Genomic DNA, 21,741 nt, shown 5'->3' with positions numbered 1-21,741 from the left:
TCGTGGAAACAGTGTATAAAAGACCTTGAGGACTACAGGTCATGGAATTCATGTTAAACAGAAAGCTGCCCAATGTTACTGTCAAAATACCTTTATAAAGGCAGTTCATAGACAGAATAATGCATTTTACATTCAGATATTTCCTCTCTCAAAAGCAAAGGAATCTCAGAAGAAAAAAAATCAGTAGTGAAGGCCACATACTTTTTGCATTTGATGAGCTGAAATGCAAAAAAACAATTAAAGCATCTTGTAACAGAAAAAAAAACAAACACAGGAAAGTGATGATTTAGTTGATGAGGTGGTCAGCATGGAAACTGTTGGGAATGCTACAGCAGAACTGACCACAAGTCCAAGGGAATACGAACAGGAACACAGTACAGGCGTCAACTAGAAAACTGTAACTTGCCAACTTGTAAACAAGAAAAAGCATTTCACAGATTAAAAGTTCTAGAGAAGTAAACTTCTTTAAATTATTTTGTCAGTTCAACCCTGATTTAAAAAAGTATGGCTAGCAAAAATACATAAGCCTCAGCATATTTATAAGTCTTGATCAGAGCAGCCATGAGCCTTTGATAAACTGCTGGAAACAAACACCCTTCTACTAAGGATGAAAGAAAAATATTCCATTCTCTTCTTTCTTTCATTCCCCAATCCATACGTTATATGTAGAATTCACACGCTCCAAGAATATCTTGACGCTGCTATAGATTGAGACGTGGGGAGACTGGTGGAGGAAAACAGACAAACTCTCTTAAAATACTACGGGCCACATCAACATTATTCTGGGCAATTTCAAGTGCCCTCTTGACTTCTTCAAAGGAATAGCCCTCTCCCATAAGTTTTGCAATTTTTGCATCCACATTTTCTGTGGAACTGTCAGAGCTGTATGCTTTCCTGTGGTGTATTTCTGGTGCAGTCCTCCGAGGAAGTGGTTTAGGGGGCCTGGCTGGTGCTTGTGAACCATCTGTTTCAAATAAAGGAGATAGAAATCATTATAATTTGGCTTAAAATGGTGTTATAGGTAGCTCAAGCCTCATGAAGCAGTTTAAAAAGTAAAATTCTAAAGGAACATGAAGAGATTTTAATTCACTGATATATCTAATTTTAAAATTCAGACAGAAACTGAATTATCCAAGAACATCCAAAATGAAAATAATGTAGTGAAACACTATTTTAATTATACGATAAGAACATGCAAGTTAAAATCTGAATTATCCGATGTTGAACGAAAAATAAAGTATGATGAAACAGCAAAGATGGTTAACATAGCCAGTCAAAATTTTAAAGGCTCTCCACTCTCAACCGACAGTTTGAAAACTTTTTCTTAGCCTGTTTTTAAAAAACCAAACAAGCAAACAAATAAACAAATTTGATCACAATTTTATTCAGGACCATAAGTTGTGCAGAAGAGGAATCCAGCCAAATATGCCCAAGGAAGAAAAATCCTTCACTTATTGGTAGATCATGCAGATTCTGTTCAGTCAATTGCAGTTCATTTCATGCATAGCAGCTATGCATAAGTACAGAAATAACTCAAAATTTCTCAAAAAAACCTCTAGTCCATATTTTTTCAGTGGTGAGAATAGAAAATAACCCTTCCTCTCCATTCCCCCTTTGGAAATATCTCCCCTTTTCTTCTCTTCTATGGAAAGGCTACCTTCACAGTTAAGGCTGGTGCTAAGAATCATGACGTGCTGATGAAAAAAGCTAATATTTAAACTTGCTAATCTTCTCAGACTCAAAGAGTTTTGTGCTCAAGTAAACTTGGTACTTTACTGAAACCTCTTTATCCTCACTGATTCCACAATAAGAAGCTTAAATACAAGCAGGCATAGAGCAGAAAACACTTTCAAGAGCAAAGTATTAAAAAAAAAAAAGTTTTAATCCTTCAAAGAGGGCTCTAAACAGTTCCATCAACAGTGACTTTGGTAGATAAATTAGAGGAATTTCTGGCTGTGCTACCTTCCTGTTTACTTACACTGTCAGCAATTGCATTTTGCAGTGTTAAGTACTTCAGAGGCAGTTTTTTAGTGACGAAGGAATGTTGTATTTCTAGTATTGCTGTTACAACATGCCACCTTATCATAATACTGGATAGAGAGAACTGCAATTCCACCTAGTGCATTAAACACTTCAGATGAATGAAAATAGTTCACATTAGTGAATGTCTAACCAAGGTGTATTCTTCTCTCAACCTGGTTTCCATGTATGAAAGTGCTGCTATAAATTTTAATTCTATTTCTTATTTCAGAGAAGATAAGCAAATAGTACTTTTAGCAAGATGGTGAAATTCATATAACAAATGGATGAGAGTAATTTCACTAAAAACTTACAGGGGCTAAGATTAATTTTGTTCTAATTTCATTGACTATTTTCCTTGCAAATAGTTGTGACACAGCCTACAGACAGTAAGGGTTATTTCATATTTGTTATGTTTTTTTTTCCTCTCTGAAGATGGAAAGAATTATCTAAATGCTAAATATTCTAGTAAATGCAGCTGAAGCAGATCCAAACCTGCTATGAAGGTGTGGAAGATCCAGGAAACACACTGGCTTGAGAAATTAACTGTAGCTCAGGAAATGTGGTTAATAACCAAACAACAAATCAGAAGCAAGTTTAAATTTCTCATTTCACTTATTTTAGAAAACTCAAGACTGTAACAGAAGAATATTCTTTTTAATTAAAATAATGTTATATCATGTTAAAAACAAATTTGTTTTTTTTCACAAACATTTCAAACTGTTTTAATATGCACATTTCATTACGGACTTCATTTCTATAGAGGATGAAACAAAATTAATTTGCAAACTTTACATTTTCCCCTGGGTTTGAAGTAGAAAAGAAATTCCTTATGCATAGATCAGATCCTTCTGTGTATGTTACACGAGATTTTTTTTTGCTCAACCCAGTCTAATACAGGCTTAAAACTGAAGTTATTTCTTGCACAAACACTTCACTTTGCTGAAGCTTCCAAGCAAACTTCCTTAAGCAATCCCATAATTTAGAAAGGTCATTTTTAATTCTGTCAGCAGATTTGCATCATAGGCATTTTATTCTCATTGCAATGACATCTCTTTATAGCATAGATACTTTAAGATCTTCAGCCCTCTATCTAACTCAATTCCCATTATTATTTTTTTAAGCACTGACATCTCTTTCAACATCTTCACATCCGCATAAAATTTTAGCTGAAGCTGGATATCACATTGGATCCTGAGCTTAAAGATACTAAGCCTAAGCTGCATGTCCATCTGGACACTGAGATAGAGGTATTTAAGTAGGACTTTCCTTCCCAACCTCTCATCCTCTCTGATGTTTCAGCCACCATGGGTGCCTAACTGAAAATTCAAATAGGTTTTCTAATATTGTAATTTGATTAACAGTTTCTACAATAAGGAGCTTCCTCTGTCACTCACATTTCTGTAATTCAGGACTAGATTTAACCCTTAGGTAACGGGTTAGTATAAAGGCAGAGACAGGAAAAAGTCGTAATGTGAGAGCTCTGTGGCACAGTGGGAGGAGGATATTTGTAACTATGCCAACTGCCTGTTCCTCTGCTGTGAATGGCCCTCTTCTCTTCTTCCCTGTTCCTCTGCTGTGAATGGCCCTCTTCTCTTCTTCCCTTGCTGCTTCTCCTGCATGTTCCATCGTCTTACACCATGGGAAGATGGAGAAGCATCAGAGAAGCAGGTGACGAAGGCTTGTGTGCAAGGCCCTCTGTGGAGCAGTGGCAAGCAACTACATCAAATCTAACCAGGGTACTTCCTGTACCCAAAGCATACCTAGGGGACATCTATACCAAGGAACTAACAGAGCAGGGAGAAAGTGAGAAAGGAGTAACCAACATATTGGTCCATCAAGCTCTTAGGTATGGTATTCTTTAGGTATTCATATTTTGCATTATTGCAGCAGATTAGTCCCCTTAGAGTTAACTGAAATCCACCCTGAAATAATATGACACCCTCCCCACAACATTTCTGTGTAGAGGAATTTTAATTTGCACACAAGAGTTTTAATAAGGTTGGGTGAGTGAACAGGCAGCAAAAAATATATTTAACTAGCCATTTGAATCCATTTCTTACAGAATAGCTAAATTCAGTAAAATACAGCAGACATCTATATTAGAGGCCTAATGTTCTTCTACTTTTCCCATGTATCATTGGCTAAGTTTAGGTAAAACATCCTAACTATTAGCAATATCTCCTCTTGCTTTTATTGTAATTATGTTTAAAAGTTGTATTTAAGAAGTTTGGAAAACTATGCCTTTGGGATAGTTAAGTGCATAGTTGACAACTGTTTCTTAAGTGTTAAATACTAAATATATTGCTGACTTAGAATAAATTTCTCATTACGTGCTAACGATTCAGTTAAACATCAAGACTGTAATTTTAAAAACAGTCAAACTGAAGCACAGAAGTTAAAGGATTCCGCATGCTACTCTAGGGAGCCAGTGGCCAAATTATAATTAGATTTTAGAGTGAACTACATTTCTTTTCCAGCTAGTTCAAAGAATCACCATACGAAAGGGCTGAAATAAAGAATTTCTTAAGTGAACTGATTAGTTCAGACTAAATGCAAAACCAGAAGTTCTGAATAGAGTTACGCCTCTACATTGTCTTTTTAAATCATAGATGAAGGTGAATCAGTTCATCCTGGAGCTCACCAGTTCTGTTCTATGGAATTGCCATCACTGTAAAAACAACTTCCCAATTAAGTGTATGACATGATCTATCACACAGTTTTCACTTAATTGAAATTAAATTTAATATCTTGCTATACATCATGCTGATTTAAAATTGTATTTACAGCAAAGGTCGACACGTGGGTGTTTTAGAAGATGGCTGTGGGAAACATACAGATAGAAAAGTAGTCACTAAGTGACATCAGAAAGCTCCAAGATCTTAAGTAGCAAACATCTTCCCATAATTTAGGAAAATTAAAAATTTTTCTACCACAGAACTGCAAGAATTGCAGGAAAACTCCATAGCTTTAAAAGGTAGTTATACCATTGTCATAATTTGTATTATAAAATAAATTAAGTTAACATTGTAAGACAAATAGATCCCTCACAGTGTCACATATAAAACATGCACTACAAAACAATTTAATTTCTAACAAAAAATAGAGAAACACTGTTAGTAGAGGCATCCTCCCAAAAGTGCTAGTGTTTACCAAAGGTATCACACCAATTCTCAAATGTGCTATTCATTAAAAATTCTGTAGCACTCTTCTGGCTTACTTAATTTCCCCTGTTGGAAAAATATATTCTTTCATTCCTATGCCACAGCAGAGATGGACTACATATTCCTAAGAAGAAATATAATTACAACTAAAAAATGTATCATTTTTCCAGTTGTGACTGTTGCAATTAAACACTGATGATCATTACCACTGAAAGACTAGAGAAATAAGTCCCTTCATTTCTTTATGTGTTAGAAAAGAGTTTTCACAAAAAATTCACTCTTATTTGGAGAACAAATAATGGTTCAAAGCATCACTTGGCTCTTTCTTTGTGTGGTCTCCCCACACAGCAAAATGATGCAAGTGGGACAATCTTCCCCCTACCCCATATACCACGCACTTCTAAAGAAAAGAAAATTTGTCTACAAATTGGTGAAAGTATTTTGAAATACAGGTAATACTTCATTTTATAGTTTAGAATTACTTTAATTAATTTGAGTAGCTTTCCTTTAAATACTATTCATGTTGCCTGAAAAACGTAAGCAAAATTTCTCTGGTAGGGATATTGCTTCTACTGGACCTCTTTTGTTTCAAATTGAGATTGAATTTTAATTTTTTTTTGTTCTTGTTGCTTTATTACAAAACATTTTAAAATTTTCTTAGAACTTCAGACAAACATATTATCAAGAGATTGAATTTTAATTTTTTTTTTGTTCTTGTTGCTTTATTACAAAACATTTTAAAATTTTCTTAGAACTTCAGACAAACATATTATCAAAAAAGGATCAAAAAATAGTACTACTTTAGAAAGTGAAGCTACTTTTTTCTTTTTAGGAGCAATGAAACAAAGATGGAAGTGAGATGTCTGTGGTCCCTGTGGTACTTCTGATTTCTTGTGAGCTTTAAAGGTGGCAGAAAAATCTCTGCCTTTCTCAAAAAATAAGGAACACTAGAACTCACATAAGAATTCAGTTTGGCAGCTGGTGAAACTGGTGCCGTAATATCTACACCTACAGACAACAGGTGGCCTCTTCTACCTTTATTGCTGAACTTTAATCTCTGTTATCCTTTGATGATTTCGTTATTTTTGTAAAACAATATTACCATTGCCCTTTGGTGCCCAGAATGACAAAAACCTTACTGGACTTTATGGATGATAGTTATTTGCTTCATAAAGATGTAATTTCCTACAAGAGCAGTTTTCTACCTTACCTGAAGAGGGAGGAAGTTGATCATAGTCTTGAGATGTCCTATTTGTTTTCACGTTTTCTCCAGCTACTCTACGAGCAGGTGGCAAAGGAACATGACCAGTTATCGGATCAAAATGGGTATCTGTAATAACAGAACAAAAAAGTTGTCTTAGAATAATTAGAATTGTTATTTGCAGGAGCGGAAGGGCTGATGCATAGAACCTAAGCTTAAAATAACCTCCCTTCAGACAGAGGAGCCATGAATCCAAACAGAAGTGTTCCTCCATAGCACATGCATATGCACATATACATCCAAATTCAACACTTGCATAGCAGACATATGCCTTCAAGCGCCAAAAACAAGAGCACAGCTCAAAGGTGGCCTATCCTGCACTGACCATACTACTTCTGTTTACATCCATGAGGTACCTTTCAATTACCCAACCCTGACACTGCTAGGATTGTGGCTGGAAAAGCTTGGAATAGGTTGTAAAGCCTGAAGCAGCACAATTAGAAATATCCTAGCTATTAGGTTTGGTTAGATCTTGATAACACTTCTATGCTTTACAGTTCACAAAGACTACAGGTCACATTTCCTATTCATACAGTTCGAGCTATGGGTAAATATTACAGGGACTGATAAAGGCTGTGACTAGGCTTTTCAGTTCTCTCTGCTGACTACAGGAAAATAACTTTAAAAATGAGAAAAATATGCAGTCCTGGAACTTTTTTTTTTGGCTGTTGAGGATGCAGCTGAGCAAGTGTTAACATCATCCTGGACCTGGGTTCTGCTCTGGAGCTATAACAGTGTTTGTAGGTGAGTGCAACTTTTTGCTGTTGTTGATGATGAGATTATTATTCTAATCTGACAGGCTATGACGGATAGCTGAGAAATCACCCAAATCACCCCCAAGACTTGTATGGAAACCAATCATCAAAACCTCATCATAAATCATCAACAGCAGTTTATTTGGCAAGATGCAAAGTGAGTAATGTGGCTTTAGAAATACAATATTAATAAAAAAAGAGCAATCCACACAACCATCACAACCATGTGTGCCTAAATAGCTGTATACACTTACAAGATTAATGAAAACTGCTGCTGTAAGATTGTATTCCCTATGCAAATATAAGAAAAAATATATGTCCATAAATACAATTTCCAGATTTTTAATTAAAAGCTGTTAAATGTTTTTTAGCCCTATCAGTGAGGTTGCTTAGATTATTTCGAAATAACACTTAATAATTTAAAACTCTGCATGTTTCTGGGAACTGCACACAGATCGACGGAGCTTCTGTGTGTCTGCCTGCGAGAGCTTGTATTTTTCCTCTCTATTCCCACCAGAACTGAATGGTGGTGCAGTATGTGTTTCAGCATCAGAGGATACAACTGAGGCACCCATTCAGACTGGACTGAGTAATAAACACATCCCATAAAAGGTCATTCCAGTTCAGCCTAAACTAGCCCGCTGTCATCCCAGAGCTAGTATCGTTCACAAAGGTCAGCCAAACACCCAACAACCTGTCAGGCTATTATGGAGTTGCACATGAGTGCTTGTCATCTACATTCTGACATTCCTGTGATACTATCACTGAAACATTTCATTTATCCCTCTCCATACAGCTTCTACGAAAAACAGATAGGAGAAGGAAGACATCTAACCACACCACAAAGTAGGTAATAACTGAAAACGTTCCTGAGACAGGTAAACTTAAGACATCAGCATCCTTTGGAAAGTTCCACAGAGAAAAAAAAATGTCACTTCACAGATATGCGCTATAAACAACAAAAATCCTGTCGTAATCTGTACCATCATCAGCAAACATATTCAAGTTAATTAACCTGACAATCAAACACTTTTCAACTCAAAGATAAAATTCTTAAACTGTGAATATATCTTTTATACCTTTTACAAGCAAAATACCAGACTGAAAAAGTGTCACAGTTATTTATGAGAAGAGACAGGTGAAAAATTGACTTCTCAAAAAGGTTATGAACCACAGGCACTTGCAACTGTGTTCACAATTAGTATAGTTTTGCAGTAAAATTTCACAACAGTTCTAACAAAGCAGGATGTTCTTTCCCTTACTTTCCAGATTTCCGCCAAGTTTCAACCTGAAAATAAACCCCACGAATTATGTTTTACTCTAGAAAACAATAGAGTTGACAAAAGGATACACCTATCATTACAGATTACAGCAGAAAACTTGGCACTTCACAAGTAACAACTCTTTCTAGAAAAGTACAATTTACCAAAATGTCTAGCCTGGTATTAAAATATTGACCTTATTTAATTACTTTGTGATAATGAGAAGTTAAGTCTTTTTATATTCTGAATTGTTTCATCTCCACTATTAAAAAAACCTGTATTTTTAAATACTTTGTATAAAGAAGTATTACAAAAACAGACTTCTGAACCTGACGACAACTTTACCACAGAACAGATGAGCTTCTGAATTAAAAGGAAAATTCAATAAAATCCTTTGTATTCCTACCAGAATGAAGGAACAGTTCATGTCCTGAAGAAGGTCGGCTTCCTGAGCCAGCAGGTTTTGTGTGCTCAATCATGCTGTGCCGAGCAGGTGGTGGCGGTGGTGGTAGTGAAGGGGGTGAGCTATCAAGTGCATCTTCACCTGCATTTAAAAAAAAAAAATAGTTAGATAAGCAAAACTTCATTAAGAACTGTAGAATAAAGAGTGAAGCTTAAAATTTATTTTTCTCTGGCTGCTGAGGCCATTACTCCTAGGGTTCATCTAGCAGTTCAGTGACTCCAGTAATGAAATTATAAACCTGACTCCTACTGTGCACAATCCTCTTCTAAAACATGCTCTGAATGACCTTTTGCAGTGCTCAGTTTCTTTTCTGGGATGGAAGGAGAGTTTTCTTTTAGTGGCTCAGTTGCAAATTGTGTATTATAATGAAAGCGTTCACTGAATATCATCGTAGAATAACAGCTATGTTTCAGTGCCTAAGCAAAAATATTTATATTCAAACACCAGTGCTGACTACATTGAATCTGCTACATTTATACTGTGTATTATCTGTATCTGCTATTCTAAAGCTCTGACCCCAGATATAAACTGGATTTTCTCAGGCTTGGCAAAAGAACATACCCCTTACACAAAGGTGGTGCAGACGGGACTAGGGTTAGCAAACAGAGCAATTTTTAATATGTTCTTCTGCCTTCAATTATGTGTATACTCATAACTCAGGAACACTTGAGGGACCAGAAAGTGCAGGAACATGGCAAATGTTCTAAAGGTTTTATGGAATTAGAAAATTGGATGATGACACATATACTAAAGTCTAACAATAATGCAGCTGAGTTTGTCAGTGAAGGTGTAGGTGGCGGCCAAGCACAGCCCCACTATGTATGCAGAGCTCACTGACTTTTGTGTAGGAGAAAAGAACAGAAATCAGGGTTGGAAAAGATAGCTTTTGGTCATTGTAGGCAGCAGCGAGTTTTAAACTGTCTCTTGATAGTGGAAAAAAACAGAAATAAACTTATTAATTTAATTTGACTTAAATGCCACCTCTTTGGCATTCTTCTTTGTATTTGATAACGGAAATGGAATTATTTAAGCTACAATAGGAAAAGCCTTCCACTCTTGCATTAAATTGCAACTCTCAAACTTCATATTAAGGGACAAAAAATTGTAATTTATTTTGGGGAAATGGTTTTGCTTTTCTTTATAGCTTGAATACAGATTGAGTATGCCTTTTCGTCTGTCCTTCATGAGGGCTTACAGACAGATACCACTGACACAAATACTGACTTATAGCTGCAATATTTAGCCCATAGCTTGTTTGGTACTCTTAACATACTCAACATTGGTTGTTTTTCAATAAACATGGCATTTGGCTCATCTAGGCAATGTTAACCACTAAATGTAATCAGCAAGAAGTCTGCAACCTAAAGGGGGCACCAGAAGATCATAATCGGAGGGTGTCCTGTTGAGCAAAGAGCTGTGTTTTGAGTTGTCTCTGGGAGGAGGTCGAGCAGGTGGCAAAGGTACCGGAACAGTAGGTGCATCATAGACATCTCCTGAATGACACAATCACAAGAAGTGAATGTTTTCTTGCTGTACCCCTAGAACAGCAGAGTAAATTTTCTTGCTAAACAGTGAAAAATAAAAACCTACCCAACTCTGGATGTTTTGATTTCTTCATCTCAGAAGTAGCACTGTGTGTCCCATTTGTTACGCCAGCACATTGACCATTCTCACACACCCTGGAGACAGACATTGAACAGGAAGCAATCAATCAGTTATCCAAGTATTAATTCCCAGAATGACCAAGTACCTGAGCTGGCAGTCCATAATATGGAAACAAACGAAAGACTGATAAGCTGCACCAATTTGAAACTTTTTTTTTTTTTTTTTAATATTGAGAGCAGACACTGGTTAACTGTCAATAAAACTCCTTTGAAGGATTATACTGCTTTCTTGGTGGGATACTGACATGGCTTAAATAACTTACTCAAGACTGCAATGCAAGATAGAGGAAGAACTAACATTAAACATAGTCCTCACTTCAGAGCTCAGGTCATTAGTTTATTCACACAGTTAAGTTACAGACTCAATCCTATTTTGCCTTCCCAGCTGTTGAATTTTCCCTAGCAGAAACATGGTAAAGGGAGATGTGGATTTTGGTAACTACTCACGCCAAAGTACACAGAAAAGTCATTAAACAAAAGAAAACAACAAAAAAATTCCAAACAGGACACCACAACACACCACTAGCAATAACAAATTTCAACTAAACTCTTAGCCAAACATTAAAAAATTAACTAGCCAAAGCAATTTTGCAAGCACCTATTCATTTCTGTATTAAAAAGCTGAGTCTCACTGATACTTTTACCAGTTTACTATTTTTTTTAAACTGGAAGTATATTATGTCCTCAAAATTAAACAACAGTACCAAATTAAATACGAACATCATCTAAATCAAACAGTACAAAGTTGCCTATAATTTTTGTCAGAAAAATATTGGAGATTTTTTAAGATTACTCTATTCAAATGCTACAGGGAAAAACATAGAACAAAAGCCTTTTCATAAGATTAAATATTGTTTTAATAAAGGTGAAACTGGGAAATAACTCCTGTCATTGTAACTGTGGACCCCGCATATGCAGAAAGAAGCAGAAAGTTTCTTTGGAAAAAGGCCACCATGCTAAACAATTCCAGCTTAAAAATAAAAATCCCAACCCACCATGCGTCATTATTACTAAATACTGTGAAATCTGCTAGAGGTATATACAGATCTTGGGGTTTTACCAATAGTATGAACATTAATAAAACTATCAGCTTTGGCCATATGGAAAGGAGGGATGAATAAAGGTCTGGAATGATTTAAAATATATAAACAGGAAAAAGGAAGTGAAATTGTGTTTGTGGTCCCAAGAGTTATAACTAGGAGTAACAAAATCAATGTAAGAGTAATTACAAGACTTAAAAAACCAAACCAAAACAAAAAAAACTAATGGTAAGAGCTATTTTCTTATGAATTAATTTCCCCAGGGAAGTGGCAGAGGAAGTGTTGCTTCTATCTTTGCAATTAGATTGGTTCAATCTCTCAAATGCAGAGGATGCAACAGTTCCTTTGACTCCTCAGTATATACACTAAATAATTAAGAGTACTTTCTACTTTTATTGGAATCTATTCTGCATTTTCAATAATCTAACCAGCCACCGGCACTAAGAAAACTTAACATGGCACCACTTCAGAATTCTTCAGGTCATAATGAGCCCAGGTAAGGGATCAGTTTACAAGTCATGCTGAAATACCTGTTTATATCAACAGCAAACAACAGAAAAAAGGACAGCAAATGAGTACTAACAAGGAAGTCTCTGTCCTTTTCCTTTTGGAAAAAGCTTTATTAGGAAAAGATAGTGAATTTAAAAATGTATCATTCTTCTAACAGAAGCCTAACTAGTAATGCGGAAGTTCTTTCCCTCCAGTTCTTGTTGCTGAACTTGCCCTGTACCTGGGAAGAGATGATCAGCTGTAACAAACCAGGCAATTAACTGATCTGCCAGAAAATAAGACTGAGAATCCTTTTTTTAAAAATTGTTCTTGCAATATTTTTAGCATTGTCATATCTACTGGTAAAAGAGCAAAAAGTCTTAAGGCAGTATAAGTTTTGGGGTAGGATGGAAGGATGACACAGATCCTAAATTACAAAACATCCAGAATAAATTTTGTAGGTTCTTTAGTTTACTGAAAAGTTTAAGTACTATCCAAGAACTGAGGAAGCAACACTTAAAGAGATAAGAGAAGATGACACCGGGGGGGCAGAACTGAAAGGTGTTAAAAATTTATGACAATTAAAAAAAAAAAAACAAAAACAAAACAAAATTGTTGTTAACAGTTTTGCTAAACAATACTGGAAGTTAAGCTTTTATTGACTCTCCCTTTAATCTCTCAGAGATTAAAAGAAGTGCATTAAAAGAATACAGCATCAACCAGCATCAAGATTCTTCTTGAAAACTTTATCTCAGCTTTCACATCTAAGCAGTGACATTAGCTAAAAGGAGACATTTTAAGTATATGTAGCATCATATATTTTCATACACAAATAATCAATAGGATTTTATTTTTTGGTTGTTTTTTTTTTTTTTTTTGGTAATGCTTAGGAGAATGGTTTGTTTCGAGTTAAAATTCTTATCAGAATATAAAAAAGAAGAGTTGGTATTTTTAATCATAGAGCAACCTGAATGGCAAACTGAGGTACTTTCTCTGTAGCAAGTCCTGGATTAATGCCAAAACACCCACCATAAACACAAGATCAAGTACACTAGCTAAAAAATACACTGAAAACTAAAAAAAAAAAAAAAAAACAACTTTAAAATCAGCTTTCCATCTACAGCCTCTATTAATAATTCTAATGGCCTAGTGAAATCCTGTACCAGCCACTTTAAAGAACTCAACTCTTTTTTTTTTTTTTTTCTTTTTTCCCTGCAAAAGAAGGACACTGGAAAAAGAGAAGCTTCTAGTTTTCCATCTGGTTTTCTAAAGAATCTTTCAGGGTGCATCTAGATATTAGCATTTTAGTCCAGGTCACGAGTATGAACTGAAACAGATGTCCACAAGTCATCCCCACTTACAGCAGCACTTTGGTTTACATTGCAGAGAGGTACCAGAGCATACAGACTCAATTGCTTCTGGATGATGTTAACTCAAAAGATGTTCTGCAGGAGCTCAACCAATGTGCCAAAGGGCACTCCAGCCACAGGAACATGTTAGGGCTAGTATGAATCCAAAACTACTCAAAACATAGAGTGTGGACATGGGGTCCTTGGAGTCAATTAGTCCCCTCTACAGACCTACTCCTATTGCACCACATTTGTTACTAACCTATACATAGCCCTCAGAAGCTGCTAAATCAAGGTAATCTGTCCACATACTGCTGTCTTTGGTTTCAGACTTTCTGTCTGTATAACTCTAGTGATGCAAGCAACTCAGCCTCTGCTGTACTTTGCATGGTACAGAAAGGCATTGCCATGCAGAAGCACAACATAGTCACAAAAAAATCACATAGGTAAAAAGCATTAGGACCCTGGATTTTTTTTTTTTTTTTTATCTTCACATTTTTTTGCTTGGCCAACATTGAGAGTTTTATTCACCATTAATTTTTTTTTTTTTTTAAGTCTCATAGGGTAGATATGAATTTAAGTACTCAAGACCATAAAGCTCAGACAACTGTGTAATATTCACAACTATGCAGTGAAGGCTATATCAGCATTTCTAAGGAAGACCTGGATGCAAGGAACGATCAGACAATGACCTTTTTTCCACCTGTTCTAAATTTCTGATTAAAGAGGTATGAAAATTGTAATTGGCTAATTTGGGATGAGTGACATGTTGAGCTTTATTGATGGTGGGTCCTTGACATCACATTCTGACAGAAAGAGGAGAAAATGGCAATATGTCACTGAATTTTTTTAATAGAACAGTCTGAACTTTTTAGATCAATATCTGATTTTAATATCACACTTATGAGCTACAAAGCTAGTCGAGAATTGGCCCTTCTTTCCCCCAAGAGTTATTCTTGTAATTCCAGACATTCAGACTTTTTAATGAGCCCAAGACCAAGAAGTTCACCAGGAATGACACAGCCTTCAGTTGCCATGTCCCTTGGCTCCAAGTGTCCTTGCCATAATCTATGAATAATTCATAACTGTGAGAGTTTGGGATGTTATTTTCGAACACATTTAAAGCAAAAGAGATATATTCCACCTAGATTTAAAAAAAAAGTTCTCTTCCTGAGAAGCACAAAGAAAATATACTGTAAAACAGGATCAAAAAGCCAAAAAAATGGACAGAAAAAGAATAAGAGTATGTATGTACAGCTGCCAATTCACATATTTTTCAGTACTGTGTTGCTTCTTAAAATGAATTATACAAACGTGAAAGTTTAAGATTTTCAAAACTGACTTTGGGAATTTCAGTCACACAATGCTCCTAGAAATTAAAATTTGAAGAGTTGTGAGGGTTGAATCTTCTGGTCAGTTCTGGAAACCTCAACCTAAGAGAAAGAAGGATCACCTGCTGCAGAAATGGTATTCAAAAGCAAAAAACACCCAGCTCTGTCACAACAAAAATACAATAAAGTGAACTTCAGAGATTTATGACTGTGATGGTGGTCAAATGAAACAGAGGCATAAGTAATCCAAGCTTGAAAAGATAAGACATTTTAAAAGGTGGGGAAGCTTAACCATCATAAATGTTGAGACCAACTAAATTTTGGGAAAAGCAGAGTTTTTGTAACAAAGTTGCCTTCAAGGCTGCTAAATGACCTTACCGAGCAAGAGGTTTTATGTTATGACTATGAGGTGGTTGTGAGCTTAGTATTACAGGATGTGAAGAAGGAACTTTGTATTCATCATCACCGTCTGTGTGATCCCTTGATTTATCAGACAGAGAATTTCCTGAAGGAACAGGACACCTAAAGAGATGAGAAAAAGATCAGTTTTGCTTTAACTGTTACATAATTGACCTCAGTATAACACAGAAAATACTCTTCTTTAGCCTAAACATCCTTAATACACCTTTGCTACATAAAAGGTAACAAAACCACCATGTTAAACTAAAACTTGTAAGGTTACTGGCTTTTTTGTCACTGAGAATGCATAGAGAAAAGGGCAGCTGACCTTGTAGGAGTTAAACAGCTACTTCAAGCAAGTACAACATAACAAAGAATTGCAAAGAATTAGAGTACTAAATAGGCACTTACAATGTTTAACCTGCTTGCACCTATCAAAGAACTTAAATAGAACTTAATTCAGGGCAAATAGTATTTAGCAGGGCTCAGTCAGGCAGTGGACATTCACCTTTTCAGTGAAGTCTTGTTCCAGTCATAACATTATTGAACTCAAAGAATTTGCCTGTATTTTAAATTATTTTTAATTCAAACAATAATTGTCTTTAATTGCCCTCTCAGACAGTGATTTACATCACTTCTTGAAAGTAGCGGAAGTGCAGAAAAGAGGCAGACTTTACAATCTGCATTTACAGGTAACAAGTTCCATCATGGAGACTGCTGCTGGATATGAGATTTCTTTTAAAACAGAAAACTAACTCCTACTGTCTGGTTTTCTGTTATATGAGTGTAAACAAAATGATGGGCAAAAATTTCATTTTAGTGCATAGTCTGGGGAAAGTAATTTTCTTAGATATTAACAAACTCAATATATCTTTTGGCCTTCATAAAATACAGCTAGCTAGTTTATAGGTCTAGCAATCAACATCATCTACGCTTTTATACATAGAGCTCCTCTGTTTATAGCAATTCCTCCAATACATTAAGACAAATAAGAAACTCACAAAACATCTGAAATACAAAAGCTTACATCAAGGACTGAATTTAACTTCAGCTTGATCATACATGAAAATCATAAACAAAAGTTTGATTCTTGAATTAGCTGAACACGAAGAGCAATAAGTGTATAACCTAAAAAAAAAAATCATCTGGATACTACATTATGCAGCAAATAGCACCTTTATTCTTTGCCACAAAAAAGCCAACAGCTGGAGGACCTTGAATAAAGACCTGCAATGCATCCACAGCCATTTTGATTTGTGGCTTGAAAGTATGGCTAATGGCTCCTGAGCCAAACTACATGCTACCTGACACAATACATCTACTTCACACATCGTTTAGGGAAGTTCTTAAGGACTACAAGGAAATATGAGTAGGGAGTGGACATATTTTCTCTCCCTGTGGTCTAATTAGTTTGATTTTATCACAAGGGCAAGAGCTGAAATGACAGGCCAGGCCTATCTCCTCATTTTTTCAACACAAGCAGGACCTGACTCACACAGCAGGCTTCCTCACAGAAGAAAAACATATGTCTTTCACTATTTACTGTAGATGATGCCACATGACTTCAGAACATCCAAGTACTCTGTGAACAACAAACTACCATGAGTACTAGCTAGTCACTACATGAGTAAATAAATAAAGAGGGAAAGAAAAAGAACAGAGAAAAAACGGGGCAGATGTGCTGCTTTTGTTTTAATGTATTCAAAGTCTAGAGCTCCCTAGATACCTGTAACTTCTCAGACCCTCCTTCCTTCAATCAGTAATATACTTCTGACTTCAGAAACAAGCTCACGAAAGATGGGAATCCAACTTCTTTTGCAAAGATATATTAGCCAAAGACAAAGGGAAAGCAGATGTACGGCACTGAACTGCAAACCCTATATTGCAGTTTTCAACCACCTTCTGTAGCAGGAGCAAGATTTCGCACAGAAATGATGGATGGACAAGAGGTTTGTGTCACTGCTGTATGGCCGTTTGAAGAACAGAAGGTAAAAAACTACCAGGTCAACAAGAACTCTGTAGCGTTCTCAGGTCAACAGTTGAAAGGACCACGTAGAATAAATTTTCTCATTTCTGTGGATATGCCATTGTTCTTACATGGTAATGCAGCACGTTTTGGAGATTATATATGTATACATAAGCCTGTGTTTTTTGAAAATGACCACAAATTGGATTGCTGGCTTCTGCAGATAGCAATGTTTGCAATATTAATATCTAGACCAGAAATGTCCAATACTGACCAATACCGAATGCCCAATACTGACCAAACCAGGCTGGTAGTATTGTTTAAGTTCTCTTCAAAGGCTATTACTGGGGAAAAAACAACCAAAAACCCCCTTCTCTGAAGATCCTATCTGAAGCTGGTTATAGGAGATATTTTGATTCCTGGTATACTGTGAATTAAGTTAATTATTTTTAAGAAAATCGAGAGAGTAAAACTGAGAGCATGGTTATCACCTGAACTATGTACAGCATTATGTATTGGAGAGACACGGATTTGACACCTGGACCACATGGTGGATAAGGAATTGGCTGGATGGTTGCACCCAAAGAGTTGAGGTCAATGGCTCAATATCCAAGTGGAGACCAGTGACAAGTGGTGTTCCTCAGGGGTCAGAACTGGGACTGGTGTTAAGTTGAACATCTTTGTGGGAGACATGGACAATGGGATTGAGTGCACCCTCAGCAAGTTTGCTGACACCAAGCTGTGTGGTACAGTCAACAGGCTGGAGGGAAGGGATGCTATCCAGAGGGACCTTGACAGGCTTGAGAAGTGGGCCCACGCAAACCTCCTGAAGTTCAACGAGGCCAAGTGCAAGGTCCTGCACCTGGCTTGGGGCAAACCCAAGCACAAATACAGGCTGGGCAGAGAATGGATTGAGCCCTGAAAAGAAGGATTTGGGGGTGCTGGCAGATGAGAAGCTCAACGTGAGCTGGCAATATGCGCTTGCAGCCCAGAAAGCCACCCATGTCCTGGGCTGCATCAAAAGAAGCGTGACCAGCAGGTCGAGGGAGGCCTCCCCCTCTGCTCCACTCTCGTGAGACTCCACCTGGAGTACTGTGTCCAGCTCTGGAGTCCTCAGCCCAAGAAGGACATGGACCCGTTAGAGCGAGTCCAGAGGAGGGCTGGAGCACCTCCCGTATGAGGCCAGGTTGAGATACTTGGGGTTATTTAGCCCGGAGAAGAGAAGGCTGATCTAGCGGAACATGTCCCTGCCCATGGCAGGGGGGTCGGAACTAGATGATCTTTAAGGTCCCTTCCAACCCAAACCATTCTATGATTCCATGATTATAATAGCTGATCTCATCAGCTTCCTGATAAAAACAGTTCTCTGAGAAACTGAAGGATTTACTTACTGACAATTTACAAACCAAATAAATTTGGTATACTCAAGAAATACAAACAAAGCTTTCCCCTCTTCACCTAGTTCATGCTCCTGGTTTGGTTTTTTTTTGTTGTTGTTTTTTTTTGTTTGTTTGTTTTTTGTGTTTTTTTTTTTTAATATATTCAGTGGATACAAGAACTTTTGTTATAACAAAGCTATACCTTTACTCACAGGATACGAGTGTGTATACATACACCAAAATCAATTTCCCAACATTACTGCAATACTGAGAAATTGTTACTGGTTTGGAGCTATTAAGTTCCTAGTGTCCTGCTTCTGAATACTGTGTAGCCTTTGACAAGTCCTTCACACTAGTAAAGTCTCTCTTTCCCTACCTTTAAAGTAAGGAAAAATATTTGCCAGGTTGTAAATATTATTATGTGATTAATATTTGAAAGGTGCTTTTGATTTGTAAAGCAGTAAAAGAGTTAGAGTACTAAATTATCACTAACATGCCCTCCATTAGGGTCCTGAAATTGTCCTATGCTTACATTTATTAATGTTTCAGAATTCGTATTTAGAAAAAAATCATATTGCTCTTCTAATTTACTCCAGCTGTAATGATAATTGACTTCAAATATCTTTTGCATTGTTCCCCTAGATGTCTATTCCATTTTCTCCATGATTACTGAAATTTCTTCAACTTGTTTTATTAAATCTCTGTTGTTCTAAGACTAACTCTATCGTTCTACACACCAGCTAGATAAATAGACAAATATTTTACAGTTTTTTGTAACTAAACAGATGAACATTGTTATTATAAGTGAAGACACGAAACAACTTCATTACTCTTAGATCTTTAGACGATTTGCGTACAGAGGAATATAAAACTGACCAGTACATTGTATTTATATATTCTCTAGTTCTCCTTCCTGCTCTGAAAGTCAGAATTACATTTTGGTAAGTGATGAATTTGTATTTTCTGGTTTGTTGAAAAGGCGGCTAGATGTCAATCAATCTCCTATCCTACTGAGCACCAAGGGACAAAGGCAAAAGAGGAAAAGATGTGAGAATTCATTTTTGTTGAGCTACTTTAATGTCCTGCTTAGCTGTAAACAGAACTCCAGGGAAACCAACATCTCATGCTTACTTAGAAGCATTTCAGGAAAAGGTTCCCCCTTCCATTATTTACTGGTAAACTGATTCACAGAACTTACAACACTATGAACTTGCAGTCCATGTATTTCAGTCTGGATCAGGACTCTGCTTTTGATATGAATGCCATTAATCTCCCCACTTACCATGCTTTGATTTGCACTGAGGAGTGCACAACTTGAATACTTTTCTGATTAAACTAAAAATACATGATACACTCCAAGTGTGCCCTTACTATGTTCTGATTGCTAAAGACTGTTCACATTCATGGGACAAGACTACAGCTAGTTGAACTGCTGCTCTATAACATGTACAGTACAGACATCAGGTCCTTACTATCAACTCTTCTGTCCTATGCAGAGTACTATCTGCTAGTGCAGAGAAAAGCTTTAATCTTGTAAGGCCTCAAGCAAACTCTGTTTCAGCAAAACAAGTGTTAACCTATATGGACCACATGTCAACACTTGTCAACGGCCCTTGAGTGTGCTCTACACTTAAACCCAAAGTGTATACAAAGCAGTTCACCATCATTCATAGAGGAGCACACAATTTTACATTTGTCACAGCGTAAGCCTGCAACGCACTGAGAATTACCACAGAACAGCTAATGCTTCCAAACTCACTGGTCTGTTACGCTATGAGCTTAAGGGCACACTGTGTCCTCTAGAGCATCATCTCTCAGATGGCTAGAACCTGCACATCAGCAGTGCTCCTTCTAACACCACTGGAGAAGTGCCATGCCAAAGGCTGATTTCAAGGGAACCAGGATTTCCAAGTCACAGTTGCCTTTAGAGGAACTATGTTTTCACCTTCGAAGTTTCTTAGCAAGATAGCAAGCAAAGTAATACCTTTCAGTGTTATTTTTTTTACCTCAAAGCAACTAGATATTCCTAATATATTTATAGATTACAAAAGGTACTTGGAATTGGGTGTCTCATCACATACTCAAAAATAGATGCTCTCTCGCACAACATCACAGTGGTATAAAGCACTTCTGAGATAAAGAGGCTGATTTTTTATTGATGTTGCAAAATGGGACCTACTCACAGGAATAAAACAAACACTATTTAACTTGAAATTAAGTTTGGAGGAAGAACAATTCTGTATCTTTGACATAAAAGTTTTACTTATTTTTTCATGAATAAAATAGTAATTTGATCAAAGCTGCTAAAAATAATCTGACATAATTGCAGCAGTCCAGTAAAAGAACAGTTTTAACATGTAGGGTCAGCAACATAGTGGTTGAATGGAAAATAAAAATCAGATGCTTGGTTAACATGAGTCCAATAATTCATCATTAAAGTATGGTTAATAATAGTTAATTTTGTAAAACTAAGCACTGTTTACAGAAAAAAAAAAGATGCTAGTGCTTTTCTATTAGAGTAATTTAGTAAAGAAAAAAGGTCATATTTGTAATTTCTTATTCAATAAAAACTGATCAAACAAGTTAAGTAGGGATATTTTAGAATTGTGAAGTTTCAACTAAGGGTCATTTTGCCTCCTCATTATTTAGGCTAAGACATTTCATTCATGGTCAATGTATCCTTCAGTCAAACCTTTGAAATTACTTCTGATATTAACTAGAAAATAAAATGCCTTGCAGCTGTATGAAACAAACTAGCTCTCAAGCTACAATTCTGCAGAGATTAGAAAGCAGAAATAACAAAGAAACTTGTACCAAATTGATCGCACTAGCACAGTTGTGGAAAGCAAGAATATTCTGGATCAAGTATAGTTCAACATACTTATGAGTGTTTAGTGCAGTCAACTTAACAGGAGGAAAAATATGCTGTAAAAATATGCTCTCCAACAGCTCAAATTAAATCATGCTAATTATTATTTAGGTTATCTCTTTGAGAACAATTGTTGCGGTTGGTGGAAATATTAAACTTGCCATTTTTGAAGCTTTTTGAAGATTCCTCCTCCCTGACCCCAAGTTTTTCCACCTACCTATTGCCACACAGTATTACAGATTATCGGGATATTTTCTAGTGGTAACAAAAACTTAACTTGAAATCAAATTAAAATAGACATATTAGAGTTTCCAGAAACAACACACAATGA

General features: G+C 36.3%; 1 protein-coding gene across 1 annotated transcript; it reads right to left on the bottom strand.

Annotated features, from left to right (window-relative positions):
- Positions 1-273: 273 nt before the first annotated feature.
- Positions 274-8,964, bottom strand: LOC104471300 (E3 ubiquitin-protein ligase CBL-B-like). The gene is made up of 3 exons (XM_010086590.1): positions 8,868-8,964; positions 6,394-6,513; positions 274-964 (listed from the first exon to the last, which is right to left on the bottom strand). Exons 1-3 carry the CDS (start codon positions 8,938-8,940, stop codon positions 702-704), a joined length of 456 nt encoding a protein of 151 aa, XP_010084892.1. The 5' UTR covers positions 8,941-8,964; the 3' UTR covers positions 274-701.
- Positions 8,965-21,741: the final 12,777 nt, after the last annotated feature.

This window comes from Pterocles gutturalis, unplaced genomic scaffold (assembly GCF_000699245.1).
Source record: "Pterocles gutturalis isolate BGI_N339 unplaced genomic scaffold, ASM69924v1 scaffold11951, whole genome shotgun sequence".
Taxonomy (NCBI): Eukaryota; Metazoa; Chordata; class Aves; order Pterocliformes; family Pteroclidae; genus Pterocles; species Pterocles gutturalis.
Note: the sequence above shows the minus strand (reverse complement) of the source record. Positions and strands in the feature narration are given on the sequence as shown.